The sequence below is a fragment of the Symphalangus syndactylus genome, chromosome 9 (genome assembly GCF_028878055.3).
Source record: "Symphalangus syndactylus isolate Jambi chromosome 9, NHGRI_mSymSyn1-v2.1_pri, whole genome shotgun sequence".
NCBI classification, from domain to species: Eukaryota; Metazoa; Chordata; class Mammalia; order Primates; family Hylobatidae; genus Symphalangus; species Symphalangus syndactylus.
Genome location: NC_072431.2, coordinates 42,250,080 through 42,266,521, shown reverse-complemented (window position 1 = coordinate 42,266,521; position 16,442 = coordinate 42,250,080). Strand labels below are relative to the sequence as shown.

At 43.7% G+C, this 16,442-nt stretch overlaps 1 protein-coding gene across 5 annotated transcripts in view; it reads left to right on the top strand.

Annotated features, from left to right (window-relative positions):
* The window catches only part of TANC1 (tetratricopeptide repeat, ankyrin repeat and coiled-coil containing 1), a 268,517-nt gene that overhangs the window by 194,429 nt on the left and 57,646 nt on the right, over positions 1 to 16,442 (top strand). For 2 of the 5 annotated variants that reach the window (XM_055292022.2, XM_055292019.2), the window contains exons 8-13: positions 2,400 to 2,663; positions 8,374 to 8,475; positions 9,972 to 10,253; positions 11,557 to 11,708; positions 14,288 to 14,519; positions 15,688 to 15,854. In XM_055292022.2, coding sequence (XP_055147997.1) covers positions 2,400 to 2,663; positions 8,374 to 8,475; positions 9,972 to 10,253; positions 11,557 to 11,708; positions 14,288 to 14,519; positions 15,688 to 15,854 — 1,199 coding nt within the window. Of the gene's footprint in view, positions 1 to 2,399; positions 2,664 to 8,373; positions 8,497 to 9,971; positions 10,254 to 11,556; positions 11,709 to 14,287; positions 14,520 to 15,687; positions 15,855 to 16,442 lie in introns of all 5 variants that reach the window. The other 3 variants (XM_055292018.2, XM_055292020.2, XM_055292021.2) reach the window with 3 other exon arrangements.

The following is a 16,442-nucleotide window of genomic DNA, read 5'->3' as shown; positions in this document are numbered from 1 at the left end:
CAGCTGAGCCCTTCCTCCCCTACCCCTTTTTCTTCCTCTCCCTGCCAGGACCTGAGTGTTGCCCCTCCGCACCCCCCTCCCACCCCACGAGATGCTGGGCACAGTGTAGGGCACATGTCTGCCAGTGAGAGCCACGCCTTCCACCTGTCTTGTCATCAGGAGCTCTGACCTGGCCTTCCCAGCCGTCCTCAGCTGCTCCATGGGTCCCTGAGGTCCTGATTGCAGTGCTGTCACTTGTAACAGGAAGTGAGCTAAGTCCTTATTTCCCCTGCTTGAGGTCCTAGTTAGGACTCAGATCTTTGGGGTTTGGTTCAGAAGTGCTTGGCAGTTAGGGAGAGCACTTGGACTTTTGGTTTAATTTTTCAACTTATAAATACGTGCTCTCCAATGTAACAGCCACAAAATTAAAACCAAACAAAAATCCCCTATCTCCCTAGCCTGGAACTCTTCCTGTCACTTGGATGTTGGAGTAGCCTGGGAACCTAACTTATTACAATATGTCTGAGAAAAGCATTTTGAGTTGCAAACGCTGGATTTAAATGTGAAGGTTTGTAACACCACAACCTGTGTTATGGGATGGCCTGCATTTTTATACTTCAAGCTTATTATATTAACAGGATTACCATTAATAATTACCACTAATAAGCAATAAACTTACCAATAAGACCACTCCTGAAAAACGTTAGCACACTTCTAGCATATAGCAAACCTTCAGTAAATGCTAGCTTCTGCTGTCAACACCACCATTGGCATTTTTATGATGGAAAGAGTCATACTTGCTATGCCTATGTTCATATAAATGGTCCATTTAAAAACACAAGGAAGGCTGTGATTGATTCCAAAGAGGTGGAGGTATGGTTTAATACTGCTGATGGAACACTGGCAAATGCTGGGAATCAAAGCGATGGGCACCCAAAATCAGATCCTAAACTCTGGTAAGTGAGATTAAGTGTAGTGTCTCTGACCACAAATGGAATTGAAGTTTATTCATTTGCTCATTCATTCAATTAGCAAGCATTTATTGAGCACTTACTATGTGCTGTGCTGTGCTATTCAGAAAAGGAAAAGATTGTCATGGATACTCTAGGGAAGGCTTCAGCATTTATGTGGGATTTTTTAAAATAGGCAACCAGAGAGGGTGATAAGTCCAGGCTGCAGCAGCAGGAGGAGTAAAGACAGTCAGAATTGTGACAGGATGTCCTGTGGGTACTGCAAGGAAATAGTTTTGTCTTTACTTCTAAACTGTAAAGAATATAAAGAAAGCTAAACCCCTTCAGACCCTTTGATCCTAAATAACTGACCCTGAGCTAATTTACCAGCCTTCTGATACAGTGTGTATCATCTTGGTGTGTGGCTAAAGCAGCCTGATCCAGGAGCTGGGTTGTGAATGCACTTTGGCCCTGTGCACTCCCATTTAACAGGCTTGGAGTTGAGGGCCTAGGTGACTGGAATCTAGACAGGGAAAGAGGCATCAGTGGACATGGCCCCTGTTCTCAAGGACGCAGCCAGTGTTAGTTCTAACAGTGGGGCGGTGTGAGTGGCCCAGGTGATGATGACCCGTGGTTGCAAGGGGATCCCGTATGGCTCAGCATCTTTAAATTAGAAGTGACTCTTTGTAGAAGCTATGTAGGGTGAATATTGCTTCGCTCTTTGACCATGTTCTTTTTGCTCTTTTGCCAAGATGTTTACAAAAGGTTTTTGGTATCTTTTTTCTGTGCTGGTTTTCTTTCTTGGAGATTAAATGTGAATTCTGCAGTCATAGTATACCTTCTCCTGCTGGTGCTTCACCTGCACTGGATACGGGAAGGTTTTCCATTTCGTGCTGTTGAAGAAATACTAAGTCAGTCTCTCTGGATCATCTTGAACAGATGTCATAAGCATTAAGGGTCAAATTCTCTGGTTGATTTTATAATTGTATTTTTGTTTCTAAAGATTTTCTCCAGTACCATTTCTGCATTAACCATTCTGTTGTTCATTCCCGCTCCCCCACCCCCAACAAATGTTATTAATTTGGAAAGTATATTTAAAGGTTCAAAGGAATTTAATGAGACATGAATTCTTTTGTGAATAATCTTTGTTAAAAAGAGAGGATACATTATCTCCAAGTTATATAATTTTACTCTTAACTCTGATACTTTTTAGACAATTTTTTTCATTATCTTCCTATCAGAGTTTCTCCCTCGCTCCTCTTCTCTGTAGAGCGATTTAGCAGCTTATTTCCCCTGGTAAGCCACATTCTTCTAATTTACCAAAATACATTGTATGGAACATACTTTGATAAAAATCTGTGTGGACTGGAAAACTTTCCATTGATCCTGGGGAGGGCAGTGTGCATGTTTTAACTCTTCAGCCCCAGCTGTGCCTGGCCTCCTTCAAAGTATTTTGGTCTTTCATTTCAGCCACAATTACAAGTTCATCCGAAAATGATGACCGGAGTGGCTCCAGTTTGGAATGGAATAAAGACGGAAGCCTAAGATTAGGGGTTCAGAAGGGAGTGCTTCATGACCGCAGGGCAGATAACTGCTCCCCAGTGGCAGAAGAGGAGACCACCGGGTCAGCAGAGAGCACGCTGCCCAAAGCAGAATCCTCAGCTGGAGATGGTCCAGTCCCTTATTCTCAGGGCACCAGCTCACTAATAATGCCACGGCCCAACTCAGTTGCAGGTAAGGCCACACCTTTCACTGGAAGGATTATCTCAGGGAGACCGAGGTACCCTGTGTTCACTGTCTTCACATGGGAACACACTCCAGACACAAGCCAGCTTCGTGGCCCTGGGTCAGGCACTTACCTTTCCTAAGCCTACTAATCTGTAAACACAATAAGGGTGTACTTAATGGTCTTTAAGTGATCCTTCTGCTCTGGAATTCTTTAAATCAATTATTAGGACTATCGGGCTCTTTGTACATAAGAGAAGAAAGTATAAAAACTCTCCTCTTGGTTTTTGTTGTTTTAAGCCTTAGAAAATTCATTACTATTTATTACCTCCTGGTAAATGGGAATTGTTGAGTGAGTTTGTTAATATCAGCTCGAGGAACTTCTTACCAAACTTACAAACTTATTTTTGTGTAATTGAGGCCGATCGTACAGGGAAGAGGGCCGAATTTCTGTAGGATTTAGTTAAAATGGAGCTCACAGCTTAAAATGTAAGCAGTGGAAGTAGCAGCTCTCAATCAAGGAAATGAAAATATTCGAGACAGACAGGCTTTACCAAGATGCAGCAGCTGGAACAAAGAAGAAAGCACAAAGGCTGGTGACTGTCAGTAGTCAGACTGGTCGCCAGGTGCGTGTCAAGCAAGGAGAATACAGTCAGTCCCCTGTATCTATAGTTGCACATCTATGGATTCATCCAGCCATGGAGCAGAAATACCCAAGGAAAAAAATCGATAAAAAATAGTAAGAATTTAAAAATACAGTCTCATAACTATTTACATTGTGTTAGGTATTATAAGTAATCTAGAGATTATTTAAAATATATAGGAGGATGTTTGTAGGTTATGTGCAAATATTACACCATTTTATAGAAGGAACTTGAGCATCCGAGGATTTCGGTATCCTCAGGGGACTCTGGAAGTGATCTCCAGTGCATAGTGAAGGATGACTATAGCTCCAGATGGGTGGGGAAAGGAGCTCTCTGCATCTGAGCTGTGGGGCCTGTTTTTAAAGTTTCTAGTTTCTAAACTCCATACCCTATGCTGAATTTAGAAGAGGAACTTGCCACAGTCATTCTTTGTTATCAATGTAGCACTTAACATTTCTCTTCTACTAATTCAGGGACCCAGATTCTCCGCTCCTACATCAGAGAATTTCTCTGTGATTTATACTATGCTTTCAGGATGCGGTGGGTCACTCTGGTGGTTGTTGGGTGTTTTTTTTACAATGGGACTCTGAAGTAGCTGATAAATAAGTGGCCCTAATGGAAAAGTTCTGAGGCACAACTCTAATTCACTTTCAAAGGAAGTGAAATGGCCTTGTTCCAGAAGAGGGATTTGGCATGTCTGCCGGAGAGAAATACTAGAGAACATTATACGAGTTGACTGATAGTCCTTCCACAAGCTTTCCTGTCCTCCCACCACTGTCCCACCACTTTAACAGAGTATGTGGCACCCAAGGCGCTTTAGACTGTATTTACCTAGTTATGATGAATGGGTCATTTGTATTATCCCAGAACTTGATCACTTTATTGACTTCAACAAAAATAGTGAACTTGTGCTCAATTTAGTCAAGCTATTTTAAAATTAGGAAACATTACTGTGTTAATTTTAACAGTGTTAAAAGCATCCCATTTGGGGTTGTTTTCTGCTCGATGTTCTTTATGGGTCTCCTGCCATGTGAAGTGACAGTGGGTGTGAGCTGAGCTTTTCCAGGAGGCTGCCGTGATTATAGAGCAGAGCTTTCTGGTTTCTGCTGTGCGCATTCATTAGCTTCTGCGTGTGCCCTTGAGCTAGACCTCCTGTGGAATCGGAGGGTTTCACCTCTAGATTTGAGCAAAGTCTACCTGGCCTAATGCGTTTGCTCATTTCTTCTGTGCTGCATGTTTTTTAAACTAAATGCATATTTTTAAAGGACATGAGCAAAGGCCTATTTCATGATATCTGTTAACAAGCTAGGAGTCTGGTAGATTCTTCATTGCATCCCTTCCTGCCCCTGAAGTTGAACCTCAGTTAAGAGGAAATGGCAAAATTTTTCAAGTACCGTTGAAGAGTAAGATTCAGGTTGTATAGACTCTGTGTAGCACTATTTAGTGATTAGAAGGCAGGCTGCTACAAACAGGGCAGCAGAGAACACTCAGTGTTAGAAGAATCAGAATAGTATGTGAAGGACTGTATACAGAAATCTCTTAGAAGCATTTGCATGTTATGATCCAGGTGAACAAATTGCCTTTTGGTGGGAAAGGTGTTTTGGCATATGAGGATTGGCAGGTAAAGGAAGGGTGATGCCAGGCCTCTGTTCACAGCCTCCCCATGGGGCTGGCCCCTGGGAGATTGGGTGCAGAACTTCTTCCTAAGGTCCTTTACTGAGCTTGCTACAGAGAACTGGAATTGTCTGTTAACCATATAGTACAGTGACAGGTTTTTTTATTTTTATTTTTTGACAGAGATTATAAAACTAAGTTGGCTAGGTTTCAAGATTATTTCACTAATATTCTTTGTAAAGGTATTTGTTAGAGTGGGATTGGTTTGGACAACTATATATCACATCAAAATGTATGACATGGACACCTCTTTCCTTTATGAAAAACAGACCTAGAAGCCTTTAAAGGTATGTTTTAAATCATAAAGAAGTTGGGTAATGGGTTCTATTTTTTACTATTTTTTTTCCTTTCAAAATACTTTGAGTGGATTATAGAACACTGTGTTTAATTTTCCAGGAAACAAGCATGATTGCTATCCAGTTTTCCTAAAACTGGTCACTGCCCTGGACTTATTGGCATGGACTTTCCATAGGTTAAACCACAACTTTAGCAAATGTTCCTCTTTGTTCAGCTTAGAGATGTCTCCCTCTGCCTTGCCCCACCAAGCCCACCCTCACCAAAAAACAGACTTTCCTCCACATCTTGAAATGTGCTTCTCATCCAGATGTTAGATATAGTGTGTGTGTGTGTGTGTGTGCACAAGAAGTATATAATTAATTTTGTTGTAGAGATTCTAGCAGTGGGTTTATTGTAGCATGAAATTATTGCTTTACTTTTGGGTTTTTTGGGCCCTGAGTAGTGTCTAGGATTTTGAAAGCGTTTATGGGTAAATACTGAATATGAGTCTGACTTTTGCATAGGTAACAACTGAGAATCTACTGTAGGCATGCCTGAGAGGGTAGAGTGGCCCAAGTTACCTGCTCAGAGGGTGGGGAGCACCTGGGCACATAGCTAAGCCACTGAAATCTCCCTGCCCTATTCACTGGCATCTCTATTGGTGGCTTCGAAAATGCCTCAGAAAGCTGAGATAGCTGGCAGGTGGTGGCTTATGGCCCTGCTGCAGCTTTCAGCTCGGCTTAATCGTATTTGAAATTGAGAATCAGCCAAGAGCTGTGAAGTACTGAGGCTGCTCTGTTGCAGATTTTGGTGCCAAAGCTCTAGTGACTGGGAATCTGAAAACAGGCCTGTGGAATCTTACCATCTCCTGCACCTGTTTAGATGCAATCTAGGGCCTTTTGCAATCCTTTATTTGGAATGTCTTTTATGGTCACATATTTTTAATCCTTTCAGTTGTTATAAATTTATGAACTGTTATGTTCTAAGGAGTCGGGAAGAAGGGAAATAGGCAACACTTTTGAGACTCTAAAGCATCTTTTTATTCTCTAGGGCTGCAGCATTATGTCAGATGTTCATGACTGTTCTGGCTCTGAAATGAGTTATGGGTTGTGAATATGGCTGCCTGCCCCTTCTACCTGTGCCTTGGTGGGTGCATTCACCATGAGGCATGTGAGGAGAAGGGTCTCAGTGCTCAGGCAGGAGCCTAGAAAATGTTCCAAGCTGTGTTACTGTAGGGAGGTAAGAAGGTTGGGGGAAGACAGTGTAGTCCTGTTGGCCCTCTGGGAGGTTTTATGCACCCTACTTACAAAGGGCCTAGAGAGAAGCTAGAGGCTGTCCTTGGATTACCGTACATTCGATCCATTTAAAAGCCCCAACAAGGAATTAGCTGAGTCTTTCTAATGGGAAAGGTTTGTGTGGTAGCTGGCAAAGTGCATAGAATATTCACTTAAATGTGTATACACCGTGGATATGCACCAGCAGGATACAGAGGCATAGGTGCATGCTGTCGTGAAGTCAAGGTTTCAAGTGTTTCTTGCTGGCTGGGAGGATGAGTAGGCAGGGCATGTGTTGGATTGCCCTTTGGAGGATGCAGCGAGAGGGGATATGCCAACACAGTCAGGCCTGGAGCCACCCAGGTGGCTGTTGAATGAAGGAATGAGAGAGGATGATATGGATAGTGAGGAAGAGAAGGACTGAGATCTTAGTGGGGGGAAATAGGAAGGGTGCAGGTAGGATGGATGGCACTGGTCGGCAGCTGGATGCTGGGTCAGAGCCTGTTGGGCAGCCAGAGGGTTTTCAGAAGACAGGTGGCCAACTTGACTTCTGTCCCCTGCACCTTGGTCTCACTGAAGATGTCCCCAGTGCTAAGAAGCCTTTACCCAGGCACTATGTCTCCCGCTAGGCTCTCATTTGCCCTCAAGTCACTGTATATTTTCTTGTCCTGAAAGATAATAATCTGACTAAGATCAACAATACTTCATGTTGGGCTTAACCTATAAACCAAATTAGGTTAATTTTAGATTTTCCTCAATGTAATAACAGGAGGGGTTTTTAAAAGGCAAAAACGTGTACTATATACTTCTAAGATTTCTTGAGAATTAGCAAAATTATTTTGCGCTAGTTATTTTTGTAATCTAACTCGTATGAATCTTTGAATAGATCTTTAATTTTTTTTTTTTTTTTTTTTTTTTTGAGACAGAGTTTTGCTCTGTCACCCAGGCTGGAGTGTAGTGGCACGATCCTGGCTCACTGCAACCTCTGCCTCCCGGGTTTAAGCGATTCTCCTGCCTTAGCCTCCCAAGTAGCTGGGATTTCAGAGACCCGCCTCCATGCCCAGCTAGTTTTTTTTGTATTTTAGTAGAAATGGGGTTTCACCATGTTGGCCAGGCTGGTCTTGAACTCCTGACCTCAAGCAATCCACCCGCCCTAGCCTCCCAAAGTCCTGTGATTACAGGCGTGAGCCACCGCACCCTGCTCTTTAATGCTTTATAACAAATACTTAGGTGATATGAGTCTTACTGACTTGGTCAGAGGTAAACATAACTTATTTTTAGAATTAAAAAACACCAAAAAATGCGGTATGATATATAATGTGTATGTAAGTCTACACATATATTTGAAGCTTAGGAATGTGATTATACTATTACTACTGAGCCAACTTTTGGTGTTCTGGGTGCTGTGGAATTGTACACATAGAATCTGCCCATTTAATTAATAAGTTTGGAATTCCAAACAGCAGAAAGCTCCCCAGAGCTGCAGAGAAGAATCTAGCAGCATGCCACCTGCTTGTGGTGTAAGTACTGAAGCTTTGCTGTGTGCCACATGATTGTCAGATTTCCTCATCAAACAATTTATGGTGAATTCTGTCTCTTTCTAGGAATAATGGAGAATTCTGGCAACTCAGTCAACATAACTTTAAGAAAAAGAAGCATTTGGTTTTTACCACTTTTCAACTAATGATACTGCCAGAAAAATAAACTGGGGCAAACAATACCAAAATGACATTTAAGTAAATTTTGTTGAAAGCCTGAACTGAATTGCTTAGTGATTTATAAGTTATAGTCACTTAGGTATGAAATTTAAAGTCACCTTTGAAGATACTAAACTTCGGTTTAATATTACAGCAACAAGCTCAACCAAATTGGAAGATCTGAGTTATTTAGACGGGCAGAGAAATGCTCCTCTACGGACGTCAATTAGATTACCATGGCACAATACGGCCGGAGGTAGGGCACAGGAAGTTAAAGGTATTTATCCTCGCATCAGCTGCGATAATGGTTATGACGAACTCAGTCAGTAACTTTGAAAGTCTGTGATAACCAGCATTGAAGCCAACTGTGTTTATAACATGATGGAAAGTGTGTTTGTGCTAAAAGCATATCTGTGAGATGTGCTAAGATGTCATCCTCAACGGTTTGCGGCTTCTTCCTTTAAAATATGTGATTAACTTGCTTCTGGAATTGAAAAAGTAATTCTGCAGTAAGTTATTTTGAAGTGAGGGGTAGTTTAACACTCATTAGGTGTTTATTACTAACAAAGTATAAGCTTTGTTTCAATTCTTGGATTAGGCCAGGCGCAGTGGCTCATGCCTGTAATCCCAGCACTTTGAGAGGCCGAGGCAGGTGGATCACCTGAGGTCAGGAGTTTGAGACCAGCCTGGCCAACATGGTGAAACCTGGTCTCTATTAAAAATATAAAAATTAGGCCGGGCCCGGTGGCTCACGCTTGTAATCCCAGCACTTTGGGAGGCTGAGGTGGGCGGATCACGAGGTCAGGAGATCGAGACCACGGTGAAACCCCGTCTCTACTAAAAAATACAAAAAATTAGCCGGGCGTGGTGGCGGGTGCCTACTGTAGTCCCAGCTACTCAGAGAGGCTGAGGCAGGAGAATGGCGTGAACCTGGGAGGCGGAGCCGAGATTGCACCACTGCACTCCAGCCTGGGCGACAGAGCGAGACTCCGTCTCAAAAAAAAAAAAAAAAAAAAAAATATATATATATATATATATATATATATATATATATGTATATAAATTAGCTGGGCATGGTGGCGGGTACCTGTAATCACAGCTACTTGGGAGGCTGAGGTAGGAGAATTGCTTGAACCCAAGAGGCAGAGGTTGCAGTGAGCTGAGATCGTGCCATTGCACTCCAGCCTGGCAACAAGAGTGAAACTGTCTCAAAAAAAAAACAAATAAAAAAACCTTGGACTGTATTGGCCATGTTCTCTGTCTACCTGTAACACAGTTGTGTGAGGTACACAGCAGCCTCACTGTACAGGCAAAGAGTCATCACACCTGGGTGAGAGCAGAGCCCTATTTCTAGGGAAAACATGTTTCTGTTTTATTCATACAGTAGGGAAGAAACACGTCTTAAATGCAGTTCCAGATAAACCAATGAGACATGATTTGGCCCCTCACATGGCTTCCTCTAATCCTCTGTGTGTGTGCCTTGAGTCCTGAGAATAATTCGAAGCCATGACCAAACTAGAAAGTAATTTCAGTAGGACACTCTGTAGTGTCCTATTGGTCCAATAGGTCCAATAGGGTATGATAATTGAGGTATTACAGAAGTATTAATAGAACGAGATTGGAAATGCTTACAGACAGATCCTAGTGGGGGTAAAGCTAAGGATTTAATGTAACACACAAGCAATGATATTTGAGTTTCTTAGTTTATAAAATTATGACATTTTTCTAAAATTTATTTTTCTTCTTTTGAAGCACGATTTGCTCCCTACAAGCCACAAGACATTTTGTTGAAACCCTTGTTGTTTGAAGTACCAAGCATAACAACAGACTCTGTGTTTGTGGGAAGGGATTGGCTGTTTCACCAGATAGAAGAAAACTTGAGGAACACAGAACTGGCAGAAAACAGAGGCGCGGTGGTGGTTGGCAATGTGGGATTTGGGAAGACGGCAATCATTTCCAAGTTGGTGGCCCTGAGCTGCCACGGAAGCCGCATGAGGCAGATTGCTTCCAACAGCCCGGGTTCATCACCTAAAAGTATGTGCATGTTTAGTTACTTGTCTGGTTTATTAACATAAGATAGATGGAGGAAATTGCTGTTCACATAGACATAAAATATCAATTTTCCTCAAGTTGTTGCAGCTACTATATCAGGTTTGCCATCATGTGTGAAGTGAACTATTTGAATATGTCCCTCCGTCATGATGTGTATTCAGCTGTAAGCTGGGGCGAGGCCAGTGTTCTCTGATGTCCTCCTGAACTGTAACCCCCTTTTCCTTTAGATACAGGCAGAGATGGGCCAGTGAGGCCTGATCAAGTGCCCTGGAGATTTTGGGGCCCTAAGAGCAAGGGGTTGGGCTCCTGGCAGAACAAGCTCATATGGACTCTAATGTGGAGTTCTTTTGTACCCTGTTCGGCACAGCCTTCGTCTTCTGTATTGGATTTTCCAAAATTATAAAGACATAGGATAGAGTAGCCAAATGTTTGACTATTTACTGTTTATTTCATATGCAATAAACCCACTCTAAACATGGTGAACAAGTGAATCATGCGAGATTTTTAAGACACAAAAGAATTTAATAGGTCAGGCACAGTGGCTCACATCTGTAATATCAACACTTTGGAAGGCCGAGGTGGGAGGATCACTTGAGCCCAGGAGTTTGAGACCAGCCTGGACAACATAGGGAGACCTCATCTCTACAAAAAATTAGCCAGTCATAGTGGTGCCCACCTTTTGTCCCAGCTACTCAGGAGGCTGAGGTGGGAGGATCGCTTGAGCCCAGTAAATCAAGGCTGCAGTGAACTAGGATTGTGCCACTGCACTCATGCCTGTAATCCCAGCACTTTGGGAGGCCGAGTCGGGCAGATCACCTAAGGTCAGGAGATCGAGACCAGCCTGACCAACATGGTAAAACCCCGTCTCTACGAAAAATACACAAATTAGCTGGGTGTGGTGGCGGGTGCCTGTAATCCCAGCTACTTGGGAGGCTGAGGCAGGAGAATCACTTGAACCCAGGAGGTCGAGGTTGCAGTGAGCCAAGATGGCACCACTGTATTCTAGCCTGGGCCACAGAGTGAGACTCACGTCTTAAAAAAAAAAAAAAAAAGAAAAAAAATTTAATAGAGGAAACTGGAAACAGTAGATGGCTGTTCTCCAGGGAGGGGAACCAGTTGGGTAGGAGACAGATGGGAACCTGTGCTCTCATGTGGACCTCTGAATTTTGGACCATGTTCACTCCTTACTTATTAAGATATGCCCTGGCACGAATCAAGAAATATATTCAATACCCCACCCTGCTCCTACTGTGATGTACATAATGAAATGGGTCTTCCTCTGCAGCCTCTGACCCCACTCAGGATCTTCCTTTCACGCCGTTGCTTTCACCGAGTTCTTCCACAAAAGCTTCCAGCACAGCTAAAACACCTCTTGGGTCTGTCAGTGCTGAAAACCAGAGACCAAGAGAGGATGCAGTGAAATATCTTGCTTCTAAGGTAATCTTTCTTGTTTTATGGGAGCCTTCCAGATAGAGAGATTTGCTAGTTTGGTTTCTGAGAAGTAAATTGGAAAAGGGAGTTTAAAACAGACAACTGCTTAATGATAAAGTACAGCTTTTGATGAAATAGTGATAAAGTTCTCCAAGTAAAAGTGTGAATGACAGTAAGTATCTGTTTTAAGACATTGGCAGTGGACCTGATCCATCTTAAACAATGGATTGAAAGAGTTCTCAAGGCAGCAGAAGGTAGCATGTGCACTCGCCACAAATCCGTGCTTATCTGCATGTGCTCTTCTTAATTTGGTATGTGAGCAGGAAATTGGGAGCTTTTGACTTGACCCAGACCTCTTCCCCTGCACTCTGTTGTCTGAGGCCTTTGGTTCCCTTGGCTTTCTGACAGAAGTTTCTCGTGAAGTTGTAATAGAGCCTTCCTTGGCTAACTTTCCCTTCTTAAATTCGTGATCATCAAGGTCTTTCTGAAGTTTTTCTTCTGCTTAGCACCCATCACTGGCTCGCACCAACCGCACTCCTGCATTAAAGCAGTTACATCCCTTGCTCTTAGTGAGCTACCTAAGTTTCCCTGGGCAGCAGTGGTGTGAGTCGGTGGAGCTGGAGAGCTGCTGGAGCCAGCAGCCATGGGGACACCTTGTGAGTAGGCCCTGTGGGGAGGTTGGTGAGGGGAGCTGAACCGAATCCTGCCCTGCACCAGATCCCTGTCCCTTCTGCTTTCCGGATGATGACTGCTCTTGGCACCATCACCCCTGATGGTTCTGACCGCTGGTTCAAAGCAGTCTCTGGTCATGAGTGGGTGATTTGAGATGAGTGATGTAGTGCAAGCTTCAAAGCCATCCCTGCTTACGGTGATTTTCAAACTCCATTGACTATGACCCACATAAGACATACACTAGAGATCACTCACACATAATCACCCACATAACTAAAGCATTTTAGAACTATGTTTATTCTTATATCCTATAACACACTCTAGTATTCCTAAGTTTATTTAAAAAAAAAATTGTGGCTCTAAATTGATTTCAAGGCCGGGCATGGCGGCTCATGCTTGTAATCCCAGCACTTTGGGAGGCCGAGGCGTACAGATCACTCCAGTGGTCAGGAGTTCGAGACCAGCCTGGCCACATATTGAAACCTCATCTCTACTAAAAATACAGAAATTAGCCGGGCGTGGTGCCAGGCACCTGTAATCCCAGCTATTCGGGAGGCTGAGGTGGGAGAATCACTTGAAAAAAATAAAAATAAATAAATAGATTTCATGACCCACTGTTGGGTTGCCAAGCTGCTTTTGTCAAATGCCATGTAAGACCATGGTACTGGACATCTCATGATGGTTTGCACAAGCTTACAGGATCCTCATATGTATCCCTGCTAATTTCTGTTCAGGTGAGAGTTGGAGAGCAGCCAGCTTTCCTCTGTTGATGATAAATTTAATCTAAACCAAAAGTCTTGTGGCAATTCCAGGTTGGCCAGAGAAAAGCTGTTGCACATTTACTTTTGCCACTTGCCTTTTAAAGAGTCTGCAGACCTGGGATCTAATCCCACATCCTTGACTATCTGTGTCAGGTTGGCAAGACATCTAACCTCAGTGTCTGGTGCCCTCAGTTATGAACTGTGGCTAGTGGTTCTTGTCCTACTTCCTGCAGGGGCTTGCTGCACCCAGTGGGACAGCAGCAAGGCAGATACTCCCAAAAAAACACGTAGCTCTTGGCGCGAGTGTTTTGCTCTTCTTTTCCTTCTTTACTTTCTACTTGTGTTTCTCCTGTCATCCTCCTTTGGAAAAGTATTGGATTTTTCTTCTATCTGTAGCATGCCTCCCATTTCCAACACTTCTGTATCTGGTCCTTTCATGGGGTCCCTCTCACAAACAGCCTGCTGACGCTGCAGGTCCCTTGGAACAGGGACCATTCCTTTTCCTCTCAGTACCTGGGCAGCTCCCTCTCAGCTCCAACTTGTCTCTCCACCTGATGGGCAGAGATTTGGTGATTTCAGGTTTCATTCTTCAGACAGCGTCCCTGTCGAACTTCTCCACAGTGTCCCTTGATGCAGTGTGGGTGTGGGGAGGGGCCAAGGTCTTAACCCTGCTGACCAGGAGAAGGAGCTGCTATGACTCTACAGCCCTGGTCTCACAGCCACTGGATTTATCATCTGCCTTTTGGGATCAGCAAAAGGGTTTCCTAAAGAGGTGCTGCTGCTCTTGAGAACAGAAACCTAGCGAAGATGGCATTTTTTGATGTTGAGAATATCAGGATGGCTTGGAGCTGCTCTAAGCCAGGGTAGGTTTTAGGTTTTATGAATGCTGTTTGTTTATATTCAAAACAAAGTAACTTGTGCTGATTTTTATGCTAATCAAGATGGCCTTGTGGATGCAGTTAAAGGTCTGCAAACCACACAAGTGAAGGAAGGAATAAATGGAACAATTATGCTAACGAATGGCCCAGTCTTGGGGAATAGGCGCTATGATCTTGTTACCAGCGAACAGGCAGAGTGGAGTTCCTGTTTGAGATCGCAGAAGGGGCTGTGTGAAGAGGGTGAGGTGATGCTGACGGTTCTGCTTCCCCCTAGGTGGTGGCCTACCACTACTGCCAGGCTGACAACACGTACACTTGCCTGGTGCCCGAGTTTGTGCACAGCATCGCAGCTTTGCTCTGCCGGTCCCATCAGCTGGCCGCCTACAGAGACCTTCTGATAAAGGAGCCCCAACTACAGAGCATGCTGAGCCTCCGATCCTGTGTGCAGGACCCAGTGGCAGCATTCAAGAGGGGAGTGCTGGAGCCACTCACAAACCTGAGAAATGGTACTTCGCAGCAGCTACCCACAGCCCCATCTCAGTAGTGGTACAGCAGACACAGGTGGTCCCCAGAAGGCAGGTGGTCAGCCGGGCTGGGGTAGAAGTGAGGTGGAGCATGGAGTGGATGTAGAAGCCTCTGTGCCCATCCACTCCTCTTTCTCAGAACCAGCCCCATGAGGTCCCTCCTATACCACCCCTATGGTGTAGTGTTAAAAGAAGCACCCTAATAGGAATAAATGTGATGACTGAGCAGTTCCAAAGTAGTCAACTTGTAAGTGCGGGCTGTTTAGATGACTTGCACTGCAGAGGACTGTTGCGTATTTTGCACTCCTAAGTATCTGAGGGAATAAGTGGATTATTTGTAGGAATTTTCCAGCATATATATTTGTTAGGGCCTCTGCTCAGTTGAATTGAAACCTTAAAGTGACTTCTAAAGGTTTCCATTTTAATTTTTTGTCCCCGACAAGGTAATGGACATCAGTGACCTGATGGGCCCTTCAGTTTCCCATCCTCTCTCCCCTCGACTCCTCACCTTTTGAGCTTGTTTACTTGCCCACATGGCACCTCTGCTGGAAGGTGCTAGAGGGATAGAAAACAGATATGTCATCATTTCTTCTCTATTGCCTGGGCAGAAAATCAGCACTAATAAATAGAAAACCAGATTCAGGCTCGCAGAGAAGAGCCCTGTTGGAGGAGTCGGTAGCGTGGAGCTCTCACACTGTGTTGGTTGTATGGCTTGGGCAGGGCAGTTTGCCCTGGGCTGGGGGCAGCGAGGGGGGTTCAGTTTCCCTTCCCTGGAATCCACTGAGGATCCCTCATGGGGGACCTAGTGACCTTTCCGGGTTGGGCCTCTGTATGTGTTCATTATCTTTGTGTAGCCCACCCCAATGACAGTGGTTTATGAAGAGCTAACTGTATTATATACACAAGTGAGATTCTGCTAACGTGTGTCATGCAATATGTTTGTTTTGTGAGAATTGGTTTTCTTTTGGCTCTGTGCTCCAGTTTTCATTATAAGTTTAATAGAAAATAGGCTTCTGTGAAAACTGTTTCTTGTGCCATATGTAAACCTTTTTAGTTTCTAACACTAAACTGGGCACTAAAATACACTGGGTGTTGCTGTCTTACAGAAATGTATAATTTCTTAATTTGAAATAATTATTTTATCCTGTAGAGCAGAAAATTCCTGAAGAAGAATACATTATTTTGATAGATGGCTTAAATGAAGCTGAGTTTCATAAACCTGATTATGGAGACACGCTTTCTTCATTTATTACCAAAATTATTTCTAAATTTCCTGCCTGGTTGAAGTTGATTGTGACTGTAAGAGCAAATTTTCAGGTAACAAAGAATTCTCAAATCTTTCTCCAAGTCCCCATATTCCAATTTTACAGTGATAAATATTAATAACGTAAAACTGTTGTAAACCATTCAGCTGCTTGAATTGGAAACTATGTTAAGAATTTGAAAAACTAGTCCAGAGAGCCGCACATGGGTGAAACTCTGACCTTTTTAGCCCCAGGTATATTTATCAAGATGTCAGGTAAGTTTCCTGTTGGCATCGAATTGCACGTTCACTTTTCAGATGGTGGCATCTAGCCCTGGTTACCGTCATGGAGTGTGTGGGGCCAAGAGGCCTGCCAGAGTTTAAAGCTACTCCTGCTGGTAGTTATTTGCAAGGGTTTATTGTGGGGCTTTGTGTTTTTTGGAAGGGAAAAATGAAGGTGAAAGTTTTTTTTTTTTTTTTTTTTTTTGACATAGAGTCTCGCTCTGTCGCCCAGGATGGAGTGCAGTGGCATGATCTCAGCTCACTGCAGCCTCCGCCTCCCGGGTTCCAGTGATTCTCCTGCCTCAGCCTCCTGAGTAGCTGGGATTACAGGCATCCGCCACCACGCCCAGCTAATTTTTGTATTTTTAGTGGAAACAGAT